The following is a 27,448-nucleotide window of genomic DNA, read 5'->3' as shown; positions in this document are numbered from 1 at the left end:
TTACATGTGATGGCATTTTAAGGAAAAAACATTAAGCAGCTTCATTGAAATATCTACTGGAATCATTTACATTTTAGTGGTTCTGTTTAGGTAAAGGAAAAGTTGACAAATTAAACATACCGGTAATGAAATACCTTTCATACAGGAAATGCAATGGTTGATTTAAGCTTTCCCAGCAGGTACACACATAGTGTAGTTCATGCTAGTCAAATAGAACAGCCTACTGTAGTAATCGATCAATCTTTATTCATACAGCTCCAATTCTTAACAAACGTTATCTCAAGACCGTACTCTGTTTTATTATTTGTTGTATTATTGTTATAATTTACAAAGACCCAACATGAATCCACTATGAGCACAGCTCTAAGCAACATTTAGCAAAGTTACAGTGGCAAGAAAAAAAAAAGGCCTTAAAGAGGCAGAAACCTTGAGCAGGAGCAGACTCATGTGGAACAGCCTTCTGCCGAAACAGTGTTGGGGTTGGAAAGTGGAAATTGTAGTTCTCTGTACCCTCTGCCTACCTGAAGAAAGTTGAGACACGACTAAAACTTGCCATTCAACAAACCGTCTCATGCCATCAGCCACAAAGCATTACTTAGTTTGAACATGTCTGAACAACAAACAAGAAAAAAAACCAGATCTGTCATGTGATCCCACCCTTTGTTTAGTGTTTTCTGTTTGGCCATGTCGAACATGTCACAACATGAACATTTTCATGGTTAACCAAAACATGTAGTAAAATGAACCTGGTTGGTTTAGCCTACATCATTTCCCTGGCTAGCTTTTACCACCCACAGTGCTCTCGCTCACACTGCAAGAAGGTAGAAAGAGGTGATTGTGTGGCACAGTAAGTGTGTGTGAGTGTGTGTGCGCGGTTCAAGGCAAAAAGCTCCCATGTGTCACTGTTTACGTATTCTCCCCATACTTTCCACTTAATAAACTGAGCTCTGGTTCATGTCTCAAGACATGTTGGTAGACGGGATAACAAAAGGATCATTTAAAAGGCGGTCTAAATCATTTTTGTAATGGTTACCCAGCAGCAGTTTATGATCAAAATAAATAAAACTGGATCATGTCTCGCACTTTGCAGTATGTAATGGTAGACACGTGGCAATATCTGTTTAAAAAAACATTTTGTGATAACAGAAAAAGCCTTGTACGCTTATGGCAACAAGAGATGTTTACCTCAACTTAGCTTATATGTCTTTTCTTCTTTGTCAACCGAACAATAATAAGTATTCCATGAGTCCTGATATCCAGTAAACAGCACATGGACGTTTTACTATATGTATCTAAATATGTATATAGTCAGATTCAGGGGTTCTGAATCCCATTAATTTACTTTATCCAAACAGTCTGTGTCTGTATCTTGGAACCAAGCAGGCGACCAAAACAACTTCCAATGGAAAAATGTAAACAAATAGATAAACGTACATGGTGGTGACATGTAGACATACAAAAAGTAGCGAGGGTAAACTAAGACGTTAATGTTACTTGCAGACAACTGAAAATGAATTAGAAAATAATCGTGTAAAAAGTAATGTCACACTCAAGGTTGTGCTGTTGAACTGAATATTTGCACAGTTGTGATTATTTTCAACATGTGGCCACACGGCATAAGAAGTTTTTGGGACAGCTGACTGCACTTATATAAAACGATATCTGACAAAACTATTTTAATTACAGCTGATTATTGTTGGCATCATATTATCTGATGGGGTCAGTAAAAGTTTGTCTGAAAATAAACTTCAGATAAAACACCTCTGAGGTCTCTGTGGGAGACTACAGTTGTTGGGCTGTTCAGGGCAGGAGGGGGTTAAACATTAAGTGAGCACGTCTGCCGCACGGTGGGGGTGTGACACTTACCCATACACACTCTCTCTCACACACACACACACACACACACATGCAGATAGACTGACATGCACAGTTCTTGTTTCTCACCAAAGACAGTTTAGTCACACAGCAAGCAGGACAGAAGACCGACTCAACTGGGACCATCTGCGGAGGAGAAGTCAAAGTAAGTTTTAGCGTTTTTTGGGGAAGTTTACGTCGGCCTATCTTACGTCTGCAAACACTATTACAAGATTAACAACGATAATATCAGTATCATTAGCCGCCGTCTGCTTGACTTAAAAACAGTACTTTGTAGCCCCAGAAAAGCCTTTAGGACAACATTTCTGCGAGACCAACTAACTGAAAATGTACTCTCAAGTCACAGCTGTTAGTTTTGTTGGCTGAAGAGACGTCAGGTTATAGTCGAAGATAAAACCGAAAGTCTGTAAAATGATTAACCGAACATAAGTTATTTGTTTTTGTTAACTGTCGTTAAAGTGTTGCAAGTATCATAACTAAGACATAATCATTTGAAAAGTGTTACAATAAGTCGAAAGAAGTCCAAATATGCTCTTATTTTGTTTGTTGAAGATTAAAAAAAAAAAACATTAATATAATAACAGCCGACTAAAAAACTACAAACATGCCTGCATTGGTAACTTCTTACTTTAGTGTAACACAGCTCCTTATTTAACAAAGCCTTGGTTTTGTACAGCTATCTTCTGTGTATCTTCACAGGAAAGGTTTAAGACATTTAAACGTGTTTGTAGGAGGGCTTCACAGTAAAGGAGTTACTTACTGCGAAGAAGCAACAACATCCCGTTACCACAGTCATCATCGGTGCAAGCTTTTTGAGCAATATTGTGGTTTACAAGCAGAAATTCACAAGGTCAGTGTCTACAGATGTGTCAGATATTTGGAGATGAGTTAGGAGATTGAAAGGTTTTCATTTGTAGCCTTTAAGTTCTAAAAGGCCTAAAATGAAAATTATGTGAGGAGTTTAGTTTGCTGTTCAGGAAACCACATCCTCCAATGCTGCTCCGTATGGGCAAAACAAATTGAGCTATAATACATAAAAAAAGTGTTTTCAGCATCTATTAGAGGCTGGTTGGTTGCACTGGAAACACAAGTTACTTTTTTTTTCTTCTTCTTCTGTGACGTATTCTAGCTGAACAAACATCCCTATTGCTGAGAGCTAATGTTTGAATAACATCTCCAAAGCCACATCTTCTTCTTTCTGTTTTGTATCACAAGACAAATACTGGGATACTGGAAAGCTTTTGTTGTAATTTAGCTGTTAGTAACATGATTTTCCTGTCCTAATCGTTGGTTAAAGACAAAACGACGATTATCATGAGCACACATGTGGCAGTTGGAGGTCAAACCAGTTCTGCTCTCATGGGTTATGTTACCACAGATGCGTTGTCATTTCCTTTGAATGGTGGGAAGATATCTGGCACTAAACCTCTGTTAGGGATTTCACATTTTTATGCCGTACACGACGTACATTATTTGAGTTTTCCCATCAATGTAAAAAAAAAAAAGGGAAATTCCCTCCTTGGCACAGAATTGGTTGAGGCTTACCATCTGATGAAGCAATTTATTTGGTGAAACATTTGTCTAGACTCGAGTAAGCATGATCCAAACGGATGAAAAGCAACATAGTCATTTACACCAATTGCTATTTTTAGAAATGCACGTATGGTCAAGTGATTAACCATATCGTAACCAAAGTTTGCCTGTTCAGTAAAGTGCTAGTAAGCTACATGCTATCTGTACAGAGGGATAACCCACATAGCTGCAGATGTCAGAGCTGGATTCAGACGTGGTATTAAGGGCTTTAGTTCGATGATAGTGCAGGCAGGTTCATGCCAGCGTGGTGATATGTAAATGGGTCATGTATGATTATAGTCAGGGGGACGTGGTGGGAGATAGAGTTTGGCAGTTCGCCTGAATTTCTGTGTGACACAAGGCTATAGTTGATCCATGCTGGGTCCATTACCAACACAGTCGATGCCATCTGCCACTAATGCTGTTTTCATAATCACGTCTGCACCCCATGCATTCTTTGGTGGCTTTTTGTATGATAAACAAAAAATCTCAATCCAACACCTCCTTTAGACCCCCCCCCCCCCCCCCCCCCCCCCCCCACACACTTTTTCATGATATCTGATCACACATTGTGCAGAACCACAGAGAGGTACATTTGGGGTACAAAGGGAAAAACGTTCTTTCTGAGGTCACAGAGTTTTGAAAATCCCAGGTAGATCATTTGTAGCTCTCTAAAGTTTTCTTTTTTTTGCTCATGGTTTTTTACAGTATAACCCTGAGTTTTCTCTTTTTCTGCTGTCCTATTTCAGACCAACTACAATTTTGGGGATGCTGGCAACATTATAAACACTAGCTGCTATAAAAGTTTATTATAACACTACTAACTTCGAATCTCAGTTTGGCACTGCTTTGAATTTCCATTCCACTTTCCGGGCTCAAGTTTTTACCTCGGAAAAGATTTGTCATTTTCTGTCAGGGAGTCCAGTGTGATTGAGTTTGTCAAGATGTGTTTTGCGAAGATAATCAATAAAACAGTGTGAGCTCTTATGAAAGCCCTGCAAAAAAAACAAAAAACCAACAGCACCGAAATGTATTTATGGTCTCGCTGGGCTTTGCTGCTTCAGAATGAATTGGGCTCGCCCCGTTCGCCTGTTTAATTTGTTCTTTGAAGGATAAAATAAGCAACAGTGATTCATTGTTGGAAATTGTTTGCAGATGGACGGGGCTCAATCAACAAACAATGGTTGTCATAACTAAGCCTTTTTTAATCTTCACTGCTGTTCACTATCTAGACATAAAGACCAACAATCTCCTTAAGGATTAAGTACTCTGCAGGGTATCTGGTGTGTTGTACTGTGTCCAGTTTTGTAAACATGATTTTGTGTTGGCATTTAGGCTGTCAAGTACATTTAATAGCCCAGTATACATTTGGAGTTGTGTCTTTAACAGGCCTCATTTACAGATAGTGAAGGATATTCAGAATGTATTTGTCCATGTCTGCCTGAAGACACTGACAGATAAACACCATGACGACATTTTTAGACATGTTTTGTTTTTTAAACAAGCTGCTACATATTTAAATTTACGGTAGGCTCCATTTAATTTCCTGTCGTTGATGCACGCTGAAGCGAGATGGCACGGAAATCATTGCTTTGCGTCACAAAACAACAGATTGGGAAGATAAAAAGTTTAGCTGTAAGATATGGCAACATATGAGAGATGTTATTTGACTATGTTTCCTGCAGTGCAACTCGAAAGTTATGTAACTCATAGTGCAACATATTTGTTTATTTGGAAAGTTATGGCTTACGTAATGAAAAATTGCAATATTTACTTACCAAGCCAGCAGTCTCTCTGCAACAACACACTATTCATATATTACTCATTACTCAATAGGAATAAACATTAACAGTTAACATAGTTGAAATTAGTTGACATAGTTAAAAATAGAACTACATACAAAGTATTATAGGTCTCAGCATTGGGAAGAGAGTACAGTTTTAGAGTAAAATAGACGGGCAGAAGAGAACAGACTGTCATCTGATACACGGGGAGTTGTCTTTTGTAGGATATTTTCAGACTCCTCAAATAACCACAATGCATGGTTGTATTTTCAGTGCTGTGTGTGAAGGAAAAGGTCTGGATGTGGTAAATATTTTCTTTGGACTCTTGGAGCCCAGGCTGAATCATGCTGCCAGAGAGTGTCCCTACTGTATGTGTGGTGCTGGTCTGGCCTACAGGTGTTTTCCTTGTAGGAAAATGTTACTCATAGAAAAGCCACTGAACATAGTCATGTGTACATTCTGTCTACATGGAAAACACTCATTTAAATGACTAAGAGCTGATTGTAAAACAATGCAGGTGTCAGTGTAGCATGCCCTTAACTAAGATATGATACAGCTACGGTTCACAACAGTGTTGTGTTGTCTGGCAACTGGTTATATAACATGAGCAAAAACATGTAACTATTTCGAGATCTGGTTTGAAATAGGCTGCTCTTGGGAATGAAGCCTGAAATAGTTAACTACAGTTGAGTAGACAATACTTTAACCGAGCTTCTTCACTGTCAGTAAAAACAGTTCAGCCTAGTTCCTCTCTGTATGTGATAACAATAGCATGGCCTAACCACATGTTGTCATGGTCTCTCCACAACGGGCCATCATGACCTCACCACTCATCTCTTTGTGGTGGTCTTCCCTCCAATTCTGTCTCTCCAGGGTGGTTCCTCTTGTTTGTGGAGAATGAAACTGTATTCGCTAACAGACTTTACAAAAGCGTATACAATTCTTTCATAAAACCCAGCATTTAAAGACAACAGGCCAATTGGCGTCTTAAAGTGGGGATTAGAGCAGATGGGGAGCCGTTTAAGACTGGAGAAAAGTGGCTCTTGAAAAACGAATTAGGCAGGAGTTGTAGCTTTTGAAGATTAAAGCCGTGTTTAATCAGGAACCCGACTGTGCAGATTGTCTTGCGTCCTTGTGTCCTGGCTCACGTTTACTATTACACCAAGGCTGTCTCGAGGCTTGGTTTTTTTTTTTTTTCCCTTCAACTTTTCTCCATCTTATGTTTGCCTTTTCGTTCTTATCTTAAACGCCCACTTCATATTGTGATATTGCCATCTGGTGCTTGATTTAACCAATAAATTGTGTTTACTTTTTGTCTTCCAGAAGCGCAGCCATGGGAAAAGGATGCATCACGGTCACCAAGTACTTTCTATTTCTCTTCAACCTCCTTTTCTTTGTAAGTAATCACATTTCTTCATCACTTCTCACTGCCAGACTGTCAAATGACTTCCCCTATGCCAGCCTCTCTGTTTAGACACACAGATACTCAGTAAGCTACGCTCTTTCAGAATCAGACACTTATGACGCATTGAGAACCACCAACAGCGGTTTTTACTTGACTTGGCGTCCTGCACCAGAGGGTGAAAGACTTTACAGAGTACCTCAGCACAGCCAGGTCTAAACATCAACAGATGGTTTCTGGTTGTTTCCTCGTCTCTCACACCAGCCTCAGCATAAAGTCCAGGGGTTGATATTACCCCAGACTCCTAAAAAACCCCTCTGCGAGGATGTCCAGACCTTTCCAATAAGACTGTGGCTGTAAACCTGACGCAGACCTTTTTGATGTGAACACTCGACTGGTGTCTAATCGGAAGCGTGTGTGTCTGTGTCCGTGTGGACAGATTAGACTATAGCTGAGGTTTGGGGGAAGCCAGGAAGTGGTGGGTAATAATGGTTGCTCGGAGCTGTACAGGCTCTCTAAATGAACAACTCTCAGCCAGAACTTTAATGACTGTTGTGGTGCTGGGGAGGTGTAGAGGTCCAAAAGGGAGGGGGGGGGGGGGGGGGGGGGGGGGCGCTGGTGAAAGAGCCTCTAATCTATGGAAGTTGCCCCCTCTAAGGTGCCCCACAGCTTCTAAACAAGGGCTCTCTTAATTACATAGAAGTTCTTAACTTCATAACATCATTACAAGGTCAAACTGACGATTTTCTTAGACTTTCAGACGCCTGTGACAAAATGTTCCGGTCTAGTGATCATTTTTCTCTTTACAGATTGTCTTGACCCAGTTATCCTCACTTTACAATGTTCAGTTTTCTGGATGAGAATGATCGATAGATCAGTGGCTGAATAAGCCTTCTTTGTGAGGGGAAAGAAAAAGCAGCAGAGTTTGTCTCTCGATCCTCTCCACATCCTCTTTCCTCCTGCACATATCTCGGAGAGAAAGAGCCAAGCAGAAGACTTTGGAGCTGATTAATCCCAGATGGGACAGACTGAAGAAGCAAAAAAAAAAATCTTTCTGTTTACAAGACACCAGCACAGATTCTGTTTCACTCTCATGTAAGATTTGTTCCTGATTCCTTTTTTAAATTATTTTCCCTCCACAGGTCTTCGGAGCATTGATCATGGGCTTTGGCCTGTGGGTCCTCTTTGATAACCAGAGCTTCATCGCTGTTCTACGTAAGTCTTGTCTTGTCACCCACACCCACACACACACACAGAAACACACCCTCAGTCCTTCTGCCACGTCCTTGAGTGGACAGTTCAGCTGGTCTGAGTACAGCCGTAATAAAAATACAGATTGGACTGAAACCTCCAGCCTCCCCTGCATACTTTATGTGGATTTTATTGTTCCCCAGGAACCACAAAGGGATGTTCGCGCACAACCAAAAAATGTGACTCACAGAGGAAACTTAATGACTTCCTCAGCCATTTACACACTTTTTTTTTATTTTATGCAAACACATAATGATATACACATTTATGGATCCAGGGGCAAGGATTAGTCAGGGAGAGGTTAAATTCTCACGGTTATTAAAAGGTCTCAAGTTATATCTCACGTTGGGAAATGTCAGCATTATTAACCCTCCATGGTCCACAGAATAGGACTTTTAACTCCCCAGATGGAAGGCGTGCCTTAGACAGAAGCTCCCACCTGCACAGATGTTGACGCAGATCTACTTTTCAGTCACGGTGCGACGAAATAAGAGACAAAAAACAAGCCTCCAATGTGCATTCTCCAGAGAGCCAAAGTTATCAGCACTGTCATAGACAACACCATGACTTACTTAGGATATCTAATGCACAGACAGTTGAGAAATTGAAATGAAATCCAGTCCCTGCCTCGCCTGAAGAGAACGCTGAACCACGGATGGAAACTCTTAGCTGCCATAAATCTTGTTATAAAAGCTTTCAGTGTATTCATCCCAGATGGAGCTTTGCCGAGAGCAGCAGTGAAGCTTTCTTCCAAAATCAGTTGTTAAAGAAGAATTCTTTCAATTTCTTATCTGGCAGGTTCTAGATGAGCTGGAGGTCAACTACAGTTTTCTTTAAAAATGAGAATGTGATACTCATTTCTGGTCTGAGATAAGTTTAGGATATGGGTACACTGAAACGCTGAAACCCTCAATGTTTAATTTTGAATCTACGAGCAGCTAATTTGATGATAAAGCAACATGTTAGACATTCTCCAAGCAAGAAGTCCAAATTCATGTCTATTTTCGGCTTTACATTTGTTCATTTTTTTTTTTAGCTTTCTTTTGAGATTGAGATTTGAGATACGTATAGGACAGAGGATAGAGTCAGAAATCAGGGAGAGAGAGAGTGGGGAATGACATCCCCCATGTCAAAAGGAGCCCCAGGAACCTGGGCTGCTCGCTTGGAGGACTGTAGCCTCCGTACATGCGGCACACGCACTAACCACTCCCCTACAGGCGCCCCAAGCTTTTATTAAAATTGGAGGGTTCGCTTTTTTTCATCGCTGTCTACCATAGCAAACAGAATGTCTTGGTTTTGATCTAGAAAACAAAACTTGCAGATTAATCGATGGTGGAATTGCTCATTATTTGTAACTTTTTAAGCCTGTGTTAGCAGTCTGTAACTATGAAGCTTTTTGTTTATTAAATAAAGAGCAGTCTCTTGGGGCCGGCAGAGCTACAGAAATCTATATTTAGGCTGCAGTTCTGTTCTGCTTTGACTAATGACTTACCAAAAGGCTGTGTTTGTGATGAAGAACATCCAGATCTGACCTTGTGTCCTAAACTTGTCTGGCTGAGTCTTGTCCTCCTCTGGCTCATATTTCTGCTCTTAAGGTCACCCACTGCTCAGGGATGAATCCCCACAAGGTTAATTTTGAGCTGAGTTTGCTTATCTTTAGAACATAGGAGCATTACAGAATCCATCATCCCTGCCAGTCCCATTGTTATTATAATCCAGCTGTTGGTCCAGAGATAGCAGAGATCCTGCTCTTCTGATACCCTGAGGATATCCCTCCTCCTGTGGGGCTCGATGACCTTCTCTCCTCCGTGTATTTTTGTTCCCTGTACCCATGATGGGTCAACCTCGACTCCTGCTGGATTTCTAACCCCTTTTGAAACATCTTACACCCCTGCAGAGGAACAAAAACCAAAGCTGGAGGCCACTGTTGTTTATTGACTCTGTGTGTTCTCCTCAGAAGTTGTAGCATTGCCTGACCATAAACAGGATCTGTATGTTTTCAGTTTCCATTCTTTATGAGTTGTATTAATAGAGGCCTCTGCAGATGTCCTAGTAGCTTCAGGCAGGGGAGCTTTGACAATGTTTTGGTTTCAGGCCCCCTCCTGTTTCAGTAAGAAGGCCATTTTCCAGTCCATGAACACCCCTCTGAAACAATACAGTGCTGTTAAATATTTAGCTCAGGGACACGATGCCTTGAGTTTATCCTGCTGGCACTTGACTTGGCTAAAACACAGCTTGCTTATGTTTAAACAAAAGTCAGCCTTGGAAGGAGGACTGTGAGCTGGAAAGAGCACCAGAAGCAGAGTTTGGAAATATTCAGCGGAGTAATCAAGAAACTTTCCAAAATCACGAACGGAGAAAGGAGAGACTTGGAAAGGGAATTCTCTTTGGGCTGCTTAAACCTTTTTAAAAAAAAAAAATCTATGAAAAGTTGTTTCTGTGTTACTCTTGTGTTACGTCTATACATAATGTCACTTTTCTTCAGCTGCATTTAGGCTGAGTGTGTGGCTCAGCTCATGTTTACAAGAGGATCCACAATATAAAACAGTCCTCCTCCTCCCTCTGCAGATTTCACGGAGGGCTCTGTAATTGTTGCCTCTTTAAATGGAAATTTCCATGGAAACCACCTGAGGAACTGTTCTAGAATATGTAGCAGAGACTTTAATGGAAATAAGCCATAGTGTAATGCAGAACAGCACACAAACCAAGTGAGCACATGCTGACTTCAGAAAAAAAGTACATGTGAGATTACCACAGAACACAGATGCTCTGTGGCTTCACAGCATAGCGGTTGTAAACTTCGATACATCTGGCAGACTGAGAGGAAACATGCATATCTATATTTATATATAGATACAAGTCACCTTGAACATATTTTAATGTAAGCTAGTACTGATAGGTATATATTATAAGGAGTCAATGCAAATATTAGATATATTACCTTAACAAGCCAAGAATATCAGAAGAATTAAAACTCAGGAAGTGGTCACAGTGGAGAAGTGTTTTGAGGTTGAATTAGGACTAGACGATATTTCCTTTAACTCCAGGGTGAGTGTTTCTGTACTGGAACAATAAGTGGGCTGCAAGGAAACTTCACATACACATTAAACTCAACCATGTTTCCTATAGTCACAGAAAACCGTCCTTTGATCCGTACACACGGGGGGAAAAAAACTATCTTGATGTTCATTAACTCTGCAGCACATTTGCTAACCGGCACGAAAAGCATGACAGCATTACACCTATTTTAACCTTTCTTTATGCTCTCCCTGTGTGTTTCAGGACTGTTTTTAAGATCTGTTTGTAATGGAATAGCGTCTTCTTATCTTGTTGATCTCCTGCAGTTTTACAATCCAGTTAGAGCACATTGGTCGACCAACCACTCCCTCGTAGAAGTCCCCAGATCAAGACTCGAAAATAGAAGATAGAGGAGATAGACCTATCGCAGTTGCTGCAGATTACAGCAGATTACTTATTATAATAACAAATAAGACAGATAGGAACTACTCAGTCACCTGACATTTTTCAAAGACGGTACATCTTTTCTCGATGGCCTTCAATTCCATTAGAGCTCCACCCTTTCTATTTATTTGTACTGTTGTACTTTATTGTTTTATTATTATTTTTATTATTCTGCCTAATGTCAGGTGACTGAGTAGTTCCTATCTGTCTTATTTTGAGGCTAGTTATCTGTCAGGAAATCAAAGTATGAGCAGAAAGATGTAGCACACAGTCAAAGGTGAGCACTGACTCTTGCATAACTGCTTTGTCTTTGCTAGATATGGACCTGTGATGCCATTAAGCAGTTTATTTCAGGCACTGATTTCATTTTCATTTCATTTATTTATTTAAAGGACAGTGCACATTAATCAACATTGCCAGTGTTAGCCAGCAGGCTAATTTTCAACTGTAGTCCTTTGACAAGATGTTAAGCTAGACACAGGAAGAGGTGGTCTTGATCTGTCTGTGTTGTTTTCTCACTCACTCTTAACAGTCACAACTTTAAACATATCATCCAGCTTCCCTAACTCTGCTGCATGTTCTTAAGGAACCTTTGGACATCTGTTGCTTTTGTGTGTGTGTGTGTGTGTATATGTATGTGTTCACGTGTGTTTGAGTCAGACTGAAATAAATCCTGTGAACATAGTGCTGGATTTAGTACGTACAGTTCACTTGTCTGCCTCCCTTTAAATGCTACCCTGCAGCCACATCAAAACATTGCATATGTTGACCAAAGTTCCTTTAGCTTCCAATTATTGTCCAACCACGACACCATGCGCTGCTCTGGTAACATGTGTAGAGTTGCATGTAATGACGTCTCTGTACAAGTGTACGTGTGTTTAGTGTCTGTATAATAAGTAAGTATTTATTTTAAGTAAAGCAACAGTTATAGACATACCAGATATGTTTTTCTGTGAGGCTTAGAGAGCGAAACCAAAAGTTATTTCGGTCACTGCGATATGAAACAGAGACCGGCAAATCGCAGAGGCAAATATTGAGCCTGAAGATCTGGAAAGAAAAAAAACAATTTTTTACTTGATTATCAACAGAGGTATTATAACTTTTCCACTTCTCATTTGAACCCTTGATTGAATATAGAATAGGGTGTCCTACTGGCTAGAAGTCAGTATGATCAACTGTTAATTAAGGCAAAAATGTAGAAAAGTCCAAATAACACAACACAAACAACAACAACAACAACAACAACAACAACAACAAACGTGTAATTTATTAAACTGTTTTGTTTACTAAATTCACTGTAAATGTTTATACATTATATATTTGTAGCTACAGTTTTAGTTTAGTGTGATTAACATGTTGTTTTTTCATTCTTGATTTAAAGAATGAAATGTTGTTATTGTTGTGTATTTGTGTGTAATCTTGTGTAGGGATTTATCTTATACAATTGGGACATGTTAGGGAAAAGGCTCTGCTGCCTTAAAGATTGTTCTTCAGGATCATGAAACAGCCTGCATCCTGTGATTGTATGTGTACGTGAGGTAGTATGTAAAGACTCCAAAGTAAGGTGGTGCTACATCAGGAAGTGTTTTTTTAAGTAGCAGCAAGCAGCTTTATGTCAGTGTATGTACAGTCGTGAAGTTTTACACGGCGGGATTGCACTTGGAAAGTGTTGTCACAGTTCATATCCATTGTGCGTCTGCCAAAGTGCTTACTGTATATAGTGATAACTGTGTGAAGCATCTACAGCTAACATGATGAGGGAATCTGGAATAACTTCAGAGCAGATAGTCTGAGTTAGCAGGCCAAGAAGCAACATTTAGATATATTCATGGAGCAGCAATAGAGGAGCTGCTGTGTTGGTCTGCATCCTCACAGAATGGATAGGAGCGAGTTATCTGATAGGTCTGGAAGCTTTTTTTGCTTGGACCAGGAATTTTTCGGAGCTGGAGCTATTTCACAGAGCTCAGATCCTGGCTTCATCTGCAGACCGAGCTCTGCCTCTCTGGAGCTCCTCCAGTTCCAGATAACTTACAGCCACATAATGGCTCCAGTTTATCTCCTCTCCAACCTTCCAATCTTCCATTTCAATCCCTGCCTCCTCCTCCTCCTCCTCCTCCTCCTGCTGCTGGAGCTCTGCCGCTCTACATACCAAAGAGGGAAATCAATTAATCTCGCTCCACATTGAATTGTCTTGGTCCTACTCTCTCTGGTGGCTTATTAAGATAATCATTTGTGGGTAGAAAAGCATCAGAACGATTCAGAGGAGGCACTGTGATTTATTTTTGGCTCATTGCTATCATCTGTAAGAAATAAAAATTGCATATGAAGGAGCTGCTTTTATTTGCAGGTTAAAACAGAAGACAAACCCGAGCAGAGATTAGGGCCCTGCTTCTCTTCAACAAAACAATGTCTTTCAGTGCGTTTTGGCTTCTGAGAGAATAATTTGACTTGAGTTTACCAAAGACATCCAATTAACAAACTGTTGTTACTCTTCCTTCTTTGTGCGTTCTTAATGTCTGTTTCTGTCTCTTATCTCCAGAGGAATCATCGGACACAGTGAAGGTGGCTTCCTACATCCTCATCGGAGTGGGCTCCCTGTCTATGGCCATGGGCTTCTTCGGCTGCATAGGAGCCATCTATGAAGTTCGCTGTCTGCTGGGTCTGGTGAGGAGTTACATTCACTTGAATCTGAAGTGCTAACATGCTGCTGCTTGGTTTTATTTTCTAAAAGGGACACATGGGGTTAATCAACTTTAACCAAGGCTAGATGAGGCAGTTTAAAAGAGCAACATGTTTGATCTTATATCTGACCACAGACAGTCATACGACTCAAATGAAAGACTTGGGTTCGTAAAAAAAAAGGCATAAACGCTTCCAGAATAATATTTTTCATTGAAATGTTTTGCCTGTCTTGTACTACAGAGATGTTTTTTGTAACTCTCTTTTCCCAAAACATACCACCTTAATGCACCTGTTTGACATCCCACGTTTGGCTAAGAACACACGAGAGAGCCCCCCGTCCACAACAAAGCCCTTTCTCATTTCTGCCCATGTGTTTTGGTCGGGGACCTGTAACATGTGTGGATTTGCAGAGGGGAGGGGGGGGGGGGGGGATGACAGGGATAAACACACCCGGGATGTAGGGGGGTACAATAAGAGTGCGGATGGGTGCATGACCTCGACAGCGTTAAACCTGCTAGGGGTTAACTGAAGAGCTGCTGTGACCTACTTCTCCCTGTGACAGTAACCAGCTGGTGGAGGACATCCACCCCTACTCACCCTCCCCCATCACACTCACACACATACAGTACACACACACACTCAACCGAACAATGAAGCAGAAAAAAATCTCAAACACACAATCAAATTCAGTTCACTTCAGTTTATTGCCATTTGCAGTATAAAAACATTGGAAAAAAAATGTGCAAGAGGAAATTGTCATCACCTTATTAAGTTGATGATCTTGTTGGAAAACAGTTGCTTATTTTCACATCCATCATTTATGGAGCTACTACAGCATTATTTCATTTCTTTAAATTCATTCTTCTATTCACCTGATTTATTTTAAGTCTTTCTTTTAAGTCTGTAGTTGGTTTCTTCCAGCTCTTCAGTAGCTAACTGAGCCACAATGTTCACCAGTTAGTATCTCAGCTTTGTCTGTCAGCAGGTCAGATTCACATAGGTAGTGTGCGGTGAGTTTTCAGAGTTGTTGTTTTTTTTGGTTCTTCAGTAAAGAAAGGTGGAGGCGAAAAAAGGCTAACACTCACAAGAGAGGCTGGTAAAGCGAAGGAGAGCCACTGCTTTCACATCACACTTCGATACATTCAATTAGAAATATTTTCAAATGTTTCTTTTCATTTTTCCATCATCTAGAAAAGGTTACTGGTACTTATTTTCTGCAATTCTCTTGATGTATAAAAAGGTCATTGTAAATGTTGTTATCATGACACTTTGCCTTTATGCCCTGCAGTACTTTACCTGCCTGCTGCTCATCCTCATCGCCCAGGTCACTGCTGGAGTTCTCATTTACTTCCAAAGGGATCGGGTAAGTCTCCAGCTCTGATTTTACTTACTCCCTTTTCAGACTGCTTTTTTTTTTGTGCCGTAACTAAGCTCAGCCGTCATCACGTGCACATACATACATATTGATAACGGGACGGTGTAATACTGGTGTCCCAGTCGTGAGATTCACATTGAGTCTTGGCTTTGTGGAAGTACGGCACAGCAGGAGCTCCACATGGATACTGTCGGACATGCACGCACACAGCTTTGCGCTAGACGGCTGTCTCTGCTACTACCTCTGAAGACGGTAAAGAGGGGGGGGGATCACTTCGTCCCCCTGAAGGCAAAACGTCACAAGGACGTAAATATCGTGGCTTGAAACGACAGTCTGAATACGCCTCTATTTAACTTTTATCTGTAATTTGTCAGCTGTAGCAGTAGTAGTTTTTCCTCTTTTTTTTCTCTCTTTACTAATTTAATCTTCTTCCACCCTGTAACCCCTTCCTCTCGTTCCCTCCCCCCCCTCCCCCCATCCCCTTAACTCCTGCTGGGGCGCACTTCATGTTTGAGCCTCACCTTCACAGCTGTAAGTGGGTTTATTTAGCTAAACCTGTTTGGGAGCCCCCTGCTTCCTGTGATGAAACACACATGCGTATATCAACAAATAGAAAGTGACAGGATGTCATTTGTTGCATAAGCTAGATGACGCAGGTGGACTAAAGGAGATGTGCGACTTCTACAGAGGAAGCAGAAAGCAGGCTCTCAAACAGAAATTTCCATCGCCGTCTCAGTTCCCCTGTGGGTTATTATTTTATTTTTAAGAAGGAGAGGGGAAACAAATCCATGGGGATTAAGTGAAGCTCAAGCCACAGCCAAACACAAATTAAATTAGTATGTCTTACACTATCACAGCTTAGACGGTAATTATCACCCAAGGGACACAAATCATTTTATACTGAAGTGTCTGATAAAACAGTGCCCTCTACAGGCAGGGCGAGGGAATTGAACATGTTTTGGTCTTTGCTCCAGTGCAGCCTGATTATTAAAAAAAAACAAAAAACACACAACTGCACTACTGTTTAAAGCCTTTTGACAGACAGACAGATAAATACATAAATAAATAAATAAGCCCTCGAGGATGACTGGAATGAGGATTAGAGAACAAGTCAAACTGGTCACAACAAACTACATTTCATCGCTGTGCACTGTGTTGATGATTTTGAATATTTCAAGTAAACTAAGACTGAATGTTATTTGTTTTCATTAAACTGTCCTGCGTCTTTTGCTAAATAAATAATTTAAAACCAAGTGGATTATCTAAAGATAAAAACACATGGTCACAGAGGCACAAACTGACTGCTTTTCTCAGCCAAATCTAGAAATCCCACTTGATAGTGTTGTGAATTTTCTTCTCTATGACGTATGATAAACTGAGTGTTTTTAGTTTGAGGACAAAGCTGGACGTCTGAGGGTGTCAGTCTTTGACTTTTCTAACACTTTTCTAACGTTTATATCGACCAAACATCAAATACCTCATGCAAGAAGGTCATTTACGGATTTATGACAATGAAAAGTATATTAAGTTGCAGCCTTTGGGATGATTCTAAAACTTCCTGCTGGGTTTTTCCTCTGAAATATGTTCTAACGTATCAAAAACGAAAGCAGCTTAAATAATAGAACTAGCCAAGTGTGTTTGTAGAGGGAGTGTTGTGTTTTGACGCACTGACCTTTTAGGACCAGTTTGATACTCTGAACATAAAATTACACTCGTGGGACTCAGGATAGGTGGTGGCTGTGGTTACCCTTTCAGCTGTTAGCCCTTCAGCATTTCTTTGTGTGTTCATGTGTGTGTTTTGTGTGCCTCTGAGAGCATGTGTGCTTGTACTCTGCAGCCTGTAGACCTGCTCCCTGTGTTTAAGGCTCACCACAGTGCAGGGTGGTGTCCTTTCCCAGAATAGGGTTTGGCTCTCACTCATCTCCAGTCGAGCTCTGAAGATGCATCGCTGCAGCAGCTCTGTGGTCGTTGCAAACACAAACACAGAGGCATGCTGCTGCTAAGATGTATTTATGCAATGTTTCAGCCTTGCATGAGATCTCACAGGGGCAATACCACCCTATGTGTTTCTCAAGGAAACATTAAGTTCAGATGGTGAGCATACATTTGAAATATTTAGTAGGAGCAGAGTTTTCTTTCTAAATGCTCTCTTTCCTCCCTGCAACCACGATTTATTTCTATTCAGCTCAACCTGTCGACTCCTTTAATGGCTTGCAAACAAACATAAACTAAATCTATGCATGCATATCTATAATAGTCAGCTAAAAACAGTGACCCACATCGGTGTGAAAAACAAAACTTTGCAATGTTCATCATGTATTTTTTTTTATCTCTTTTGCAGTTGAAAAATGAGATGTCCAACATCATAAAGGGCATGATCATCAACTACACTGGGGAGAACAGGACCACAGAGCACACCTGGGACTACATTCAGAGGACGGTGGGTACACACACACACACACACACACACACACACACACACACACACACACACACACACACACACACACACTAATGTTTTTCAGTCGTAGACAACATCCAGTCTTTATTTTTCCACTGGAATAACAATTTAAAGGTATAAACTAAATAAATGAACTAAATCTGTTGTAATAAAGGCGACAGCACAGTGTAGAGTAGAGGCTTCAAAACATACGCAGACAGCAGCAGGTTGTATTTACAGAGTTGTAATCTGAAGTGACTCTTACAGTGAGGTGAGTGTTTTTATTTTTAGAATGGGTGTCCCCAGTGTGAAATGAGCTTCAACCCTTCAAAACTACTCGCATCTTATTTTCATTGTACAAAGTAATACATAACGTGTGCAGCTGCATCAACACAATTTCACCTTACCGTATAAGCATGTTTGCTGATGACTTTTTCAAATCTTAAATCTCAATTCTTTGAGGAAAAAGGAACTCCATTATCTTTATCGTTTTGTGCAGCAGAGGAAGGAAATCTCAGAAACTCGGCAGACAAAACCGAAACTACTTTCCCAATCAGTCTCTTGTCAGGGTGTGCAAGATTTTTTTTGTTTTTGTTTTTGTTTTTGTCTTTTAAAGTAACTGTATCATTAAGCTATTTGCAGCGTTTGCAAATAAATCCAAGACTGAAGCGAGCTGGAATCAGATTGTTCCATGCTCTTATCGAGTTTATGCATTTTCTTCACTATCTGCTTCCTCCTTCACTTTCTCTCGCTTTCCTGCCAAGCCTCTTTCCCCCAAAAACAACAGCCAAGAAGACATCAGTCTGCACAAAAAAGAAAGAACGTATTTACTGCCAATAAGTTTCCTAGTTATTCCTGAATCATCTTTTTCAAAATAATTTTTAGTCTCCACCCGCCGTTTGTGTGTTTTATAATGTCTTTGAATCCATCCTCTACTCTTCTCTTGATCTCTTAATCATTTTTTAATCTCCTCCCTCTCTTTCATATCACCAGATGAAGTGCTGTGGATGGAACGGCCCAGGCAACTGGTCTGAGAACAACCTGATCAAGAACAGCACCCAGAACCTGTACTCGTGTTCATGTCGTAATGAGGACCTGCCTGGCTCGGAGATCAAGGAAGTGGGCCTGTGTGAGCACCTGTCCACAGATTTACCCATTCATGAAACGGTACATAGCGCTACAATCTTAAATTCTGTCTCTGCATGAGGGTGAAATTCCTTTTAAGAAGTTACAGCTGTGGATTTAGTGATGAAGACAAAAAAAAACTGCTTTGTTTTTTAGAGTAGTGTAAAGCTGCGAGTGGTTGTGAAATGTCTCCAAACATCCCTCCTGGGTTCATGATTTATGTAGTCTCTCACTCACTCTGGCTGTGTGTGAAACTGCTGTTCAGAGCAGCTGCAGCCTCTCTGTGCCATACCAACTGCTTTTTCTCTAGGAGGTATTTCATCCATCAATTCCTTTTTTTTTTTTTTTTGCGCTGCCAGTTATTCAATTTAAGTAAATGAACAAGCAGTATTTATTCTCAACTCAGACATTTTGGATATCACTTAAAGCCCTTTTTGGTTTATGTCAATTTTGGCGCCCCCTGTGGACAAAGCAGTCGCTCTTATCTCTTTGCTATCTACTCCTGTACATGTGGAAGTAGTGTCTTTTTAACAAAATCTCTTCTTGGTATCTTTTAAAAGTCAAATGTAAACAAAGAATGTTGCGGCAGCTTGCTGTTAAATTGCCTCATCTGGAAACAGAACCTTACAGGCCTTATCTAAGAAATAATGAGTCTTCTTGACGGTGGCCTTGTGTGTGGAAGTATCAGTCTTAATAAGTCTATTTCATAACCAGCTAAAAACTTCTCCCAGCAGTTTTAAAGAAGCTGTTTCTGCTTCTTTCCTTTTGCCGTCTTTATGTTATAACCGAAACGTCAACTCTTTTTTAGCTTTAACTTTTTGCTTTTCATCTCCAGTGATGTTAGCAACAGGGTGTAAGCTCGTGCTTAAACATTTTGACAGTTACAGAAAGTGAGTCAATTCCTTGAAAGTGTGTGAATCATACTTCCACTTTCCCTTTGCAGAAACCCTGTGTTAATAATAATGATCATGAAATTGGCACTCACCCATGGAATTACACAGCCGGTGTGAAAGACTAACTCTATGTCAAAGGTTCAAAGGTTCAAACAACATTTAATACTGTTCAGTATCAAGACACAAGTGGTAAAATGACTTGATAGATATTACAGATCACAATTTAAAATCTACAGCTGTGAAAATTCCTGAACATTTCTCCCTGAGATGTCGAGGAGTTGACTGATCTGAAGTCGTGTAAAAGTGAATGACTCTATCAAAGAACAGTGTGGTGTGAATGTATTCAGCCACACTTAACCACTTTGATTACCTAACAACATGTGAAATTGAAATGCCACTGCTGAGGTTTACACGTACCCGCGTTATTTCAGCTGGGTGAACAGAACGCCAACGCGCCTGCATTGTTCTCGTGTACGTTACACCTTTCCTCATTTCATTAGTCAGTTTGAGTCGTGGTCTGTAACTCGGTGTGGCACTGTGGTCGCTCCTTTAATCAGCTCTGAATACAAAAAGCTGAGGCGTGTTGTTTGTGCTTTGTGATTTGATCAAACATGAGGAAAGCTCCATTGTTCTGCTGTTTGGTCTGCGTGTTTCAGAAACGTTTCTCTCGCTCTCTCTCTCTCTCTCTCTCTCTCTCTCCGTAGCTCAGCTCAGCTCAGCCGTGTTATTCTTCCCCTCACTGACTCAATCCAAAGCCAACACTTGTGTTTTGAAAAGGCTCTGTTCATGTCCGGCTGGGATCACGTACACATTCATATCACCTCTGAAAGTCGGCCTGCAACCCCGCTCTCCTCATGTCTTTCTCAACCTCTCACTCTTTCTTTTTTTCTTCTTCAGGGCTGTATGACCAGCGTGGAAAAATGGCTCCTGGACAACTGTGGAGTTATTCTGGGGATCTGTGTTGGTGTGGCAGTCATCGAGGTATACGTCTCTCCCCCACTGTAAACTTGAAGGATTACTTCTGATTTTTTTTTTTTTTTATACACCACCAACCATACATCTGTGCTAAAAATTCCTCCTACGGTCATTCAAAGTAAATCTCAGCTTACACAGTCTTTGTTAACAGACTTTTTTAATTTAGTAAAAACCCAACTGGGAGTTTGGAAGGATCATAAATGCCATTTTCATGCCTTTTGTTCGAAAAAGGAAGTCGACATTCATAAAACCCAACCCCCTACTGTTATTCATTTCAGTTTTTATATTGACTAAATAAGAGGAACAAATACAATTAGTAAAGATGAAAAGTTTTACTAATGTGTTATACAGTTTATAGTGTCCCAGTGAGCTGTCTCCTTTTTTTATTTAACAGAGAGACACTACAGTGAGTTATCTGTTAAACAAAAAACATAAAAATTTTTTTTTTGCAGATTTCCCAACATAAAGGTTTTAAACTAAAGCGGAAAGGTTTAACACTTTTGTATAAAGTCTCTGTTTTTGACGTCTAGATTTTATTTTAAGTGAGTACTCCACCTCTGAGCTTAAACTAAATGGACATGTCTGTTTCCTCCAGCTCCTCGGGATGATCCTCTCCATGTGTCTGTGCAAGAGTGTCGTCCAGGAGGATTATACCAAAGTACCGAAGTACTGAAGACTGCTCCAGCTTCACACCAACACACACATGGACAGACTATTTTCTCTCTCTCTCTCTCTCTGTCTCTCTCTCTCTCTCTCTCTCTCTCTCTCTCCTGGTCTCACATGCTTATGAGCACACACACAAATTAAGACAGCTGTCGGCACCATTTGAGCTCCTCTTGCCTTGACAGTTGTTCAAGTTTTTCACGCCCCACATGTCTCACAAACACACACACACACACACACACACACACACACACACACACACACACACACATACATACACACACAACTTGGACCCACAAGTTGCCATTGTTGTCTTATCCTTAGTAATTTAATTTGGTGGAAGCTAGAGAATTCAGAGGTTTGATGCTATGCAAATGTACATTTACGTGTTGTTTTGTTTATGGATGACCTCAATGAAGCGCTTAACATCGTAGTAGAGAGAGCACTTTGGTGATATTTGGTGAGCAGAGAGCTGGAGCAACTTCTGACTCTGGGGCATGGAGATGAGAGCGTGGGGTGGGGGGGTAGAGGGTTAATACCACTTTGTGATCGTTCAGCTGGTATTTTTGGTGCAGAGGGTGGAGGAGAGGCCCGGGGCTGAGCCAGGGCAGGGCTGCTGTGGTGGAGGTTTTGGCTTCTTTCATCAACTCCTTGTACCAAGTAGCCCTGATATTAACCTCCGTTTATACCCACCGTCTCCTCCCTCCTCCCGCTGACCGTCTCTAAATCACGTCTCTGTCCTGCTCTCGGGTGTGTCTGACTGGTACCCAGTAGCTTCCCAAAATGACTAGTTTTGCATGAAGTAAGTGTGTGTATGATGTGTTGAGTGAGTATTTTTGTTCTTTTTATATTCTCATGTCGTCTCTGTTTTTTATTATTATTTTTACAACTGTACATAAGACGTTTGGAAGGGATTACGGCACTTTAGTGCTTGATCAGCAATTTATATGGGAAGGCTGTCACCCACATGTTCTTGTTTTAAGAGTCCTATTGTTCTTCGTTTCCTGCCTGTTGTTTATGATGTTCAGAATATGGCTGCTGCAGCTGCTCGTCAGCAATGTTTTGGTCTGAATCTGAGAAATCGCTAACCCTCAGAGTGAATCTGTCACCAATCCAGCCATATTTTAATTTCTTCAGCATTTTTTTAGCATTGTTAACAGATTACTTACCCTTTATTTAAGTTCCCCATACCGGTTTTGATTTTAAAATATCTTCTATTTTACCCTCATTGCAGTAGCATAAATGGAAGCTGTGTGACCATAATGTATTTTCCCTTCTCGGCATGATTATTTTCCCAGAAGTCATTTTGGCTGGTTTAAATTATCGGCAACACGAGCAGAGGAAAAACCGTCTGCCCAGCAGTGATTGCATATTTCAGAGCAGAAATCCACTCTTCATCAAATCACGCTCGAAATGTTGAAACTAAAATGTTGCTCTGAGTGAGTGTCCTCGCCCCTCTTATCCACCTCTCCATCTCAGTCATCCCACTTCTTTCAAACACACTATTATGGCTGAATTTATGGTTCATTTAATGGATAGATTTGCACTTTTATGTGGTTGGTAGTTTTTCCACGCCATCTCACGCCAGTCATTTAAAATCATCTTCATCATGCTGCAATTACACAAGAGAGCTGAAGCTGGCCATAAAAAAATAAAAGAACATTTGTATCTGTCATAAATACATTCAGCCTCTTTATTTATGCCCTGACAAATTGAAACGCTTATTTAATGTAATAAGAGATGAAGGCTTTTTATTGTGTTAAAATATTTGTACACTTTTACAAAAAAAAAACGACTGTTAGTAGAAAAAATATTTGTGGACCTGTATGCCATGTTTAAAAACACATGATTCTTTTTTTTTTATTGAAAACTATTAATAAATCTGAATCCACTAAAATGTGTTGTATACTTTCTTTATGTTTGTTTTTTTTCCTTATGGGCGGTTGTACAGTAGAAAAAAGCTTGACATATTCACTGATATTTTTATCTATTATTTTACTTTGCACATGTCATCAGTTGTAGTACCGAATGCAACCAGACGATGGCAGTATATATTTAACTGTTACAGGCTCAGAGAGGAAAAGATAGGAATGTGTGTTAGAATTGTTTAAAGAAGATTTCATCAATTGATTAATTATGTTTCTAAAACCTTATTTGTTGAAGCTGCAGGTGTAATTATGGGCTTTATGCAGATTCTAAAGAAATTACTTCTTTCATACTTTCCACACCTCTAAGCCGATTCTTTTTCCCCCTCTCCATTTAGTCTTTGTGTGTTTGTTAATTTAGTCTGACTGGCCTGTGGCTGAGCAGAACAAAGAGCTCCACATCCATTCATGTCACTGTGAGAACAGACTGTTCCTGCTGTAAATACAAAAAAAAAAAAGAGCTCCTTGTGAAACTTTCAGCAATTAGTCCTATCAGGGAGACGCCGGGGGCTCATGATGTCATACCAGTAGGTCACATCGCACCACTGACTCACCTCTTCTGCTCTCATACACCATTGTCTGAGACATTTAACCTTGATATAGTGATGACTGCTTGGGGTTCTCTCAGGTGATGTTTTTCTGTAACCTGACAGAGACACAACTCATCAGGTAGCCCTGCTTATGTTCAGTACTTCAAGTGACCAACGTCAACTTCTAAAGTGTCCATCAGTTACAACATACAAACACATTCACATGTTGCCAACAAAGCAGCGGGGGCAACTCAGGGTTAAGTCTTTCCCAAGATCACATGTGGCTGCAGGAGCTTGGGATCAAGCTTGGATGTCACACTGAAAAGCTTGGGTAAGACCTTAGTATATTTATTATTGATAGTAGTTTGAATATTGTACACTATACACATACTGGGGAAAGTGAGTTTTACTTTCATTAAGTATACCCCTAAATAGATAGATATTTGTCATAGTAAGTTTGATCATTTTAATGGCAACATCTTTCATGCATAGTTGTAATATAAGCCATAAAGCCCCTAGTTATAGTAAGTGATATCTGAATCTACTGTCTTGTGGAAAATTTACAAAAATCAAATATTGAAAACACTTGTTAATTGAAAAACAAATCACCAGATTGATGATGAGGAAAAATAGTCTCTATATAAAATGAATGTTTTTTTTATGTATGCAGGTTATAGTGGAAAAAACAAACTTCTGTCTTTTGGCAGGATGATGCTGTGCTGCTGCTGCTTGGCTCATCAGAACACACACACAAACACACACACACACACACACACACACACACACACACACACACACACACACACACACACACACACACAGGCCTGTGAGGAAGGAACAGCCTCCACAGTTTTTTCCACATAACTGTCAGTCAGGGCAGAGGAAGTGGGACAGATGATGATCCCTCTGAGAGTGAATGAAATAAAAGCATGAATGATGAAGATGTCGAGTCCATGAGTTCAGGAAATGATTTAAAAGAACAGACTGATTTAAAAAGCAGCTCTTTGGTAGTAGATGAAACCTTTGTAACTCTGTGTTTTCTTACTATGGAGCATACACATACTTATTTTACACCTCTGGGGTATGCTCTTCCTCTCAGCATCCTGTTCACATTGTGTCATGAACATGTTCAGTCAGCACCCACTCATGACCCTCACTCACCCCACAGAGGACCCTACCTCCACCTGCAGGCTGACCCATCTGCCAGGCCCCTTCCTCCTCTTACTCACTGGCTTTCCTGTTTTTAATCTCCGTCAGGGATCACACATAAACAACTGACTCGCTCTCACACACACACATATATCAGTCCCATAGATATGAATAATAACAGAACTGTCTGCTGCAGATTACTTTGAAGCTCTAATCAGAAACGAACAGTGTGAGTCACCATGTCTCTGTATGAGATGGAAAGAGGATCAAGCCTGGTCCCATTAGCGATTTAAATTGTTTCTGTGATAGGCTGAGAGGCGACAAGTGGCTGCAGGTCAGCGGGTGTCCCCCGCCTCATTTCCTGCCCGGCAGCTTGTAGAATCCAGGACAGGAGAAGAATGATATTCTGACTCACACTCAGAGGCCCCTTGCTCTGTTTGCCCCTCTCTCTGTCTCTCTCTCTCTCTCTCTGTATCATTCCTCTTGTGGGCTAATTCAGTGTGATAAGGCCGATCCCTCCTCTCCATGTGGCCTCTTTGGCCCTCGGTGGGTAAAATCACTCTGCTGCACCTCCACTGCCTCTGCCAAATACCGGTGAATATCAGCAATTTGAGTCCATGAAAATACTGATTCCACTTCTGTCTGGAGAGACGGAGGAGAGAGAGAGAGAGAGAGAGAAGGAGAGAGAGAAATGTGCTCGTAGAGATGTATTTCTGAGAATATCTGCCTGTGTGTGTGTGTGTAGTGTGATCAGATTTGATTGACAATGACTTCTCCCTTGCAATTTCAAAAAAACAGTCAACATCCATTGTTGCATGGGAAAGGAGGAGACAATTTACGAACAACAGATACATGTGTTAGACTCTATTATGAGATGTGCTGGTTAATGTACTGGATCATGGACGCGATGAACTGAGATGTAGTAGATTTATTTGTTTTGTTTGTATTGGTATATTGTGCCTTGTGTGTTTGGGTGGGGGGGGGGGGCTGCGTTGGTATTGGTTGTATCTTACCTCATGGAGTGTTGTTATTTGGAGCGTGGTTCATGTTCATGGTGCTGCTGTGATGTTGGCTAAATGTCATGCTCGAGCGTTTGATTGATTCTCAGCTAATGTGTCTGAATAATTCCATGTGTGATGAGTCATGTAAATGACCTGACACAAAAATAAAATATTCATTCATTCCTTCATTCACCATTACCCTTTCTTTAATTCCACTTTATGGTTACATCTGGCATAACTATTTTCTGACTTCAAACCTAAAATAAAAAAAATAGAAAACATTAATTTTTTCTTATGAGGGAAAAATTGTTTATCTTAAAGTGTTGATGGTTTCAGGGCTTTTAAGGTAAGAGTCTTACTCAACTGTGTTTTCTACATAGATCACAGACTGCAGAACCATCTGTAATTAACACCTTCAGATGAATACACTTCTTCAGGGCTGTGCTTCAGGTGCTAATTACCTCTCATTGTGTCCATAAATACCTCTCAGTCACACTGTAATATTTATACCAAGTTGAGGCCACAGTAATGTTTTACCAGTTTTACCCAACAGCTATAATGAGTTCTATCTGCGTGTGATGATAGACTGTATACATACCTGCTTGAGCTTGTGTGTTCTTTGTGTTTTAGTGAGAGCTGGGGTCTGATCTGATTGATGGAGAAGGTAAAAGGAGACACAGCTCATCTGATTGAAGCTACAGTCAGCAAGAGGCTTCTCATTAACCTATGATAATGCACCTGTCTCCCTGATAGCTGAGCCTTGCAGCACATTCATTGAGGGTGGCTGTTTTTGCTTCTTCTTCGATTTACTTTTCCTCGCCTGACTTACCTCCCTGCTTTTTCTATCTATTTCTTTTCTTTTCTCTCTTAAGTTCTTCAGCACTCTGGAATTGATAAAAAAAAACATGCTTTGATTTAGCTCTTGTGTTTGGAGGGTTCTTGGTTCTCAACCTCCAAGTTCACAACAATGTATTATAGGATCCTTGTTCACAAAGTGAGAGCACACAGGTTTGGAACAACCATTCCTGTTTTCACAGTTTCTTTTTTTTTTTACAGACAAAAATGCTTTAACCTTTTCAAAATGGCTGGCAGTATGTGCTATGACACAACATATGTCCCCTGAGTCAATTTGTTAGTTGGATGACAGAAATGAATCATATCTTCCTGCTCAGTTTTTCTTTCAGCTCACAATCAGAAGATTGTTTCGGCTCTATTTTCACTTGAAAAATGGTTTGGAAGACTTGAACAATCTGCAGTACTTGTACTTGTGCTTAGCAACTGCTCAACCAGGTTTCACCTATGAAATAAAAAAAAACATGTCTTGTCATGCCTAAAGACTTAAGC

The 27,448-nt window shown here is 40.5% G+C and overlaps 1 protein-coding gene across 1 annotated transcript; it reads left to right on the top strand.

Annotated features, from left to right (window-relative positions):
- The first annotated feature begins 1,867 nt into the window (after positions 1-1,867).
- On the top strand, positions 1,868-23,405 carry cd82b (CD82 molecule b). The gene is made up of 9 exons (XM_061035665.1): positions 1,868-2,020; positions 6,555-6,627; positions 7,776-7,848; positions 13,886-14,010; positions 15,317-15,391; positions 17,745-17,843; positions 18,837-19,010; positions 20,759-20,842; positions 21,432-23,405. The coding sequence occupies exons 2-9, from the start codon at positions 6,565-6,567 to the stop codon at positions 21,507-21,509; spliced, it is 771 nt and encodes a 256-aa protein (XP_060891648.1). The 5' UTR covers positions 1,868-2,020; positions 6,555-6,564; the 3' UTR covers positions 21,510-23,405.
- The last annotated feature ends 4,043 nt before the right edge of the window (positions 23,406-27,448 follow it).

This window comes from Labrus mixtus, chromosome 4 (genome assembly GCF_963584025.1).
Source record: "Labrus mixtus chromosome 4, fLabMix1.1, whole genome shotgun sequence".
Classification (NCBI taxonomy): Eukaryota; Metazoa; Chordata; class Actinopteri; order Labriformes; family Labridae; genus Labrus; species Labrus mixtus.
This window is presented reverse-complemented; position numbering and strand designations above follow the sequence as displayed.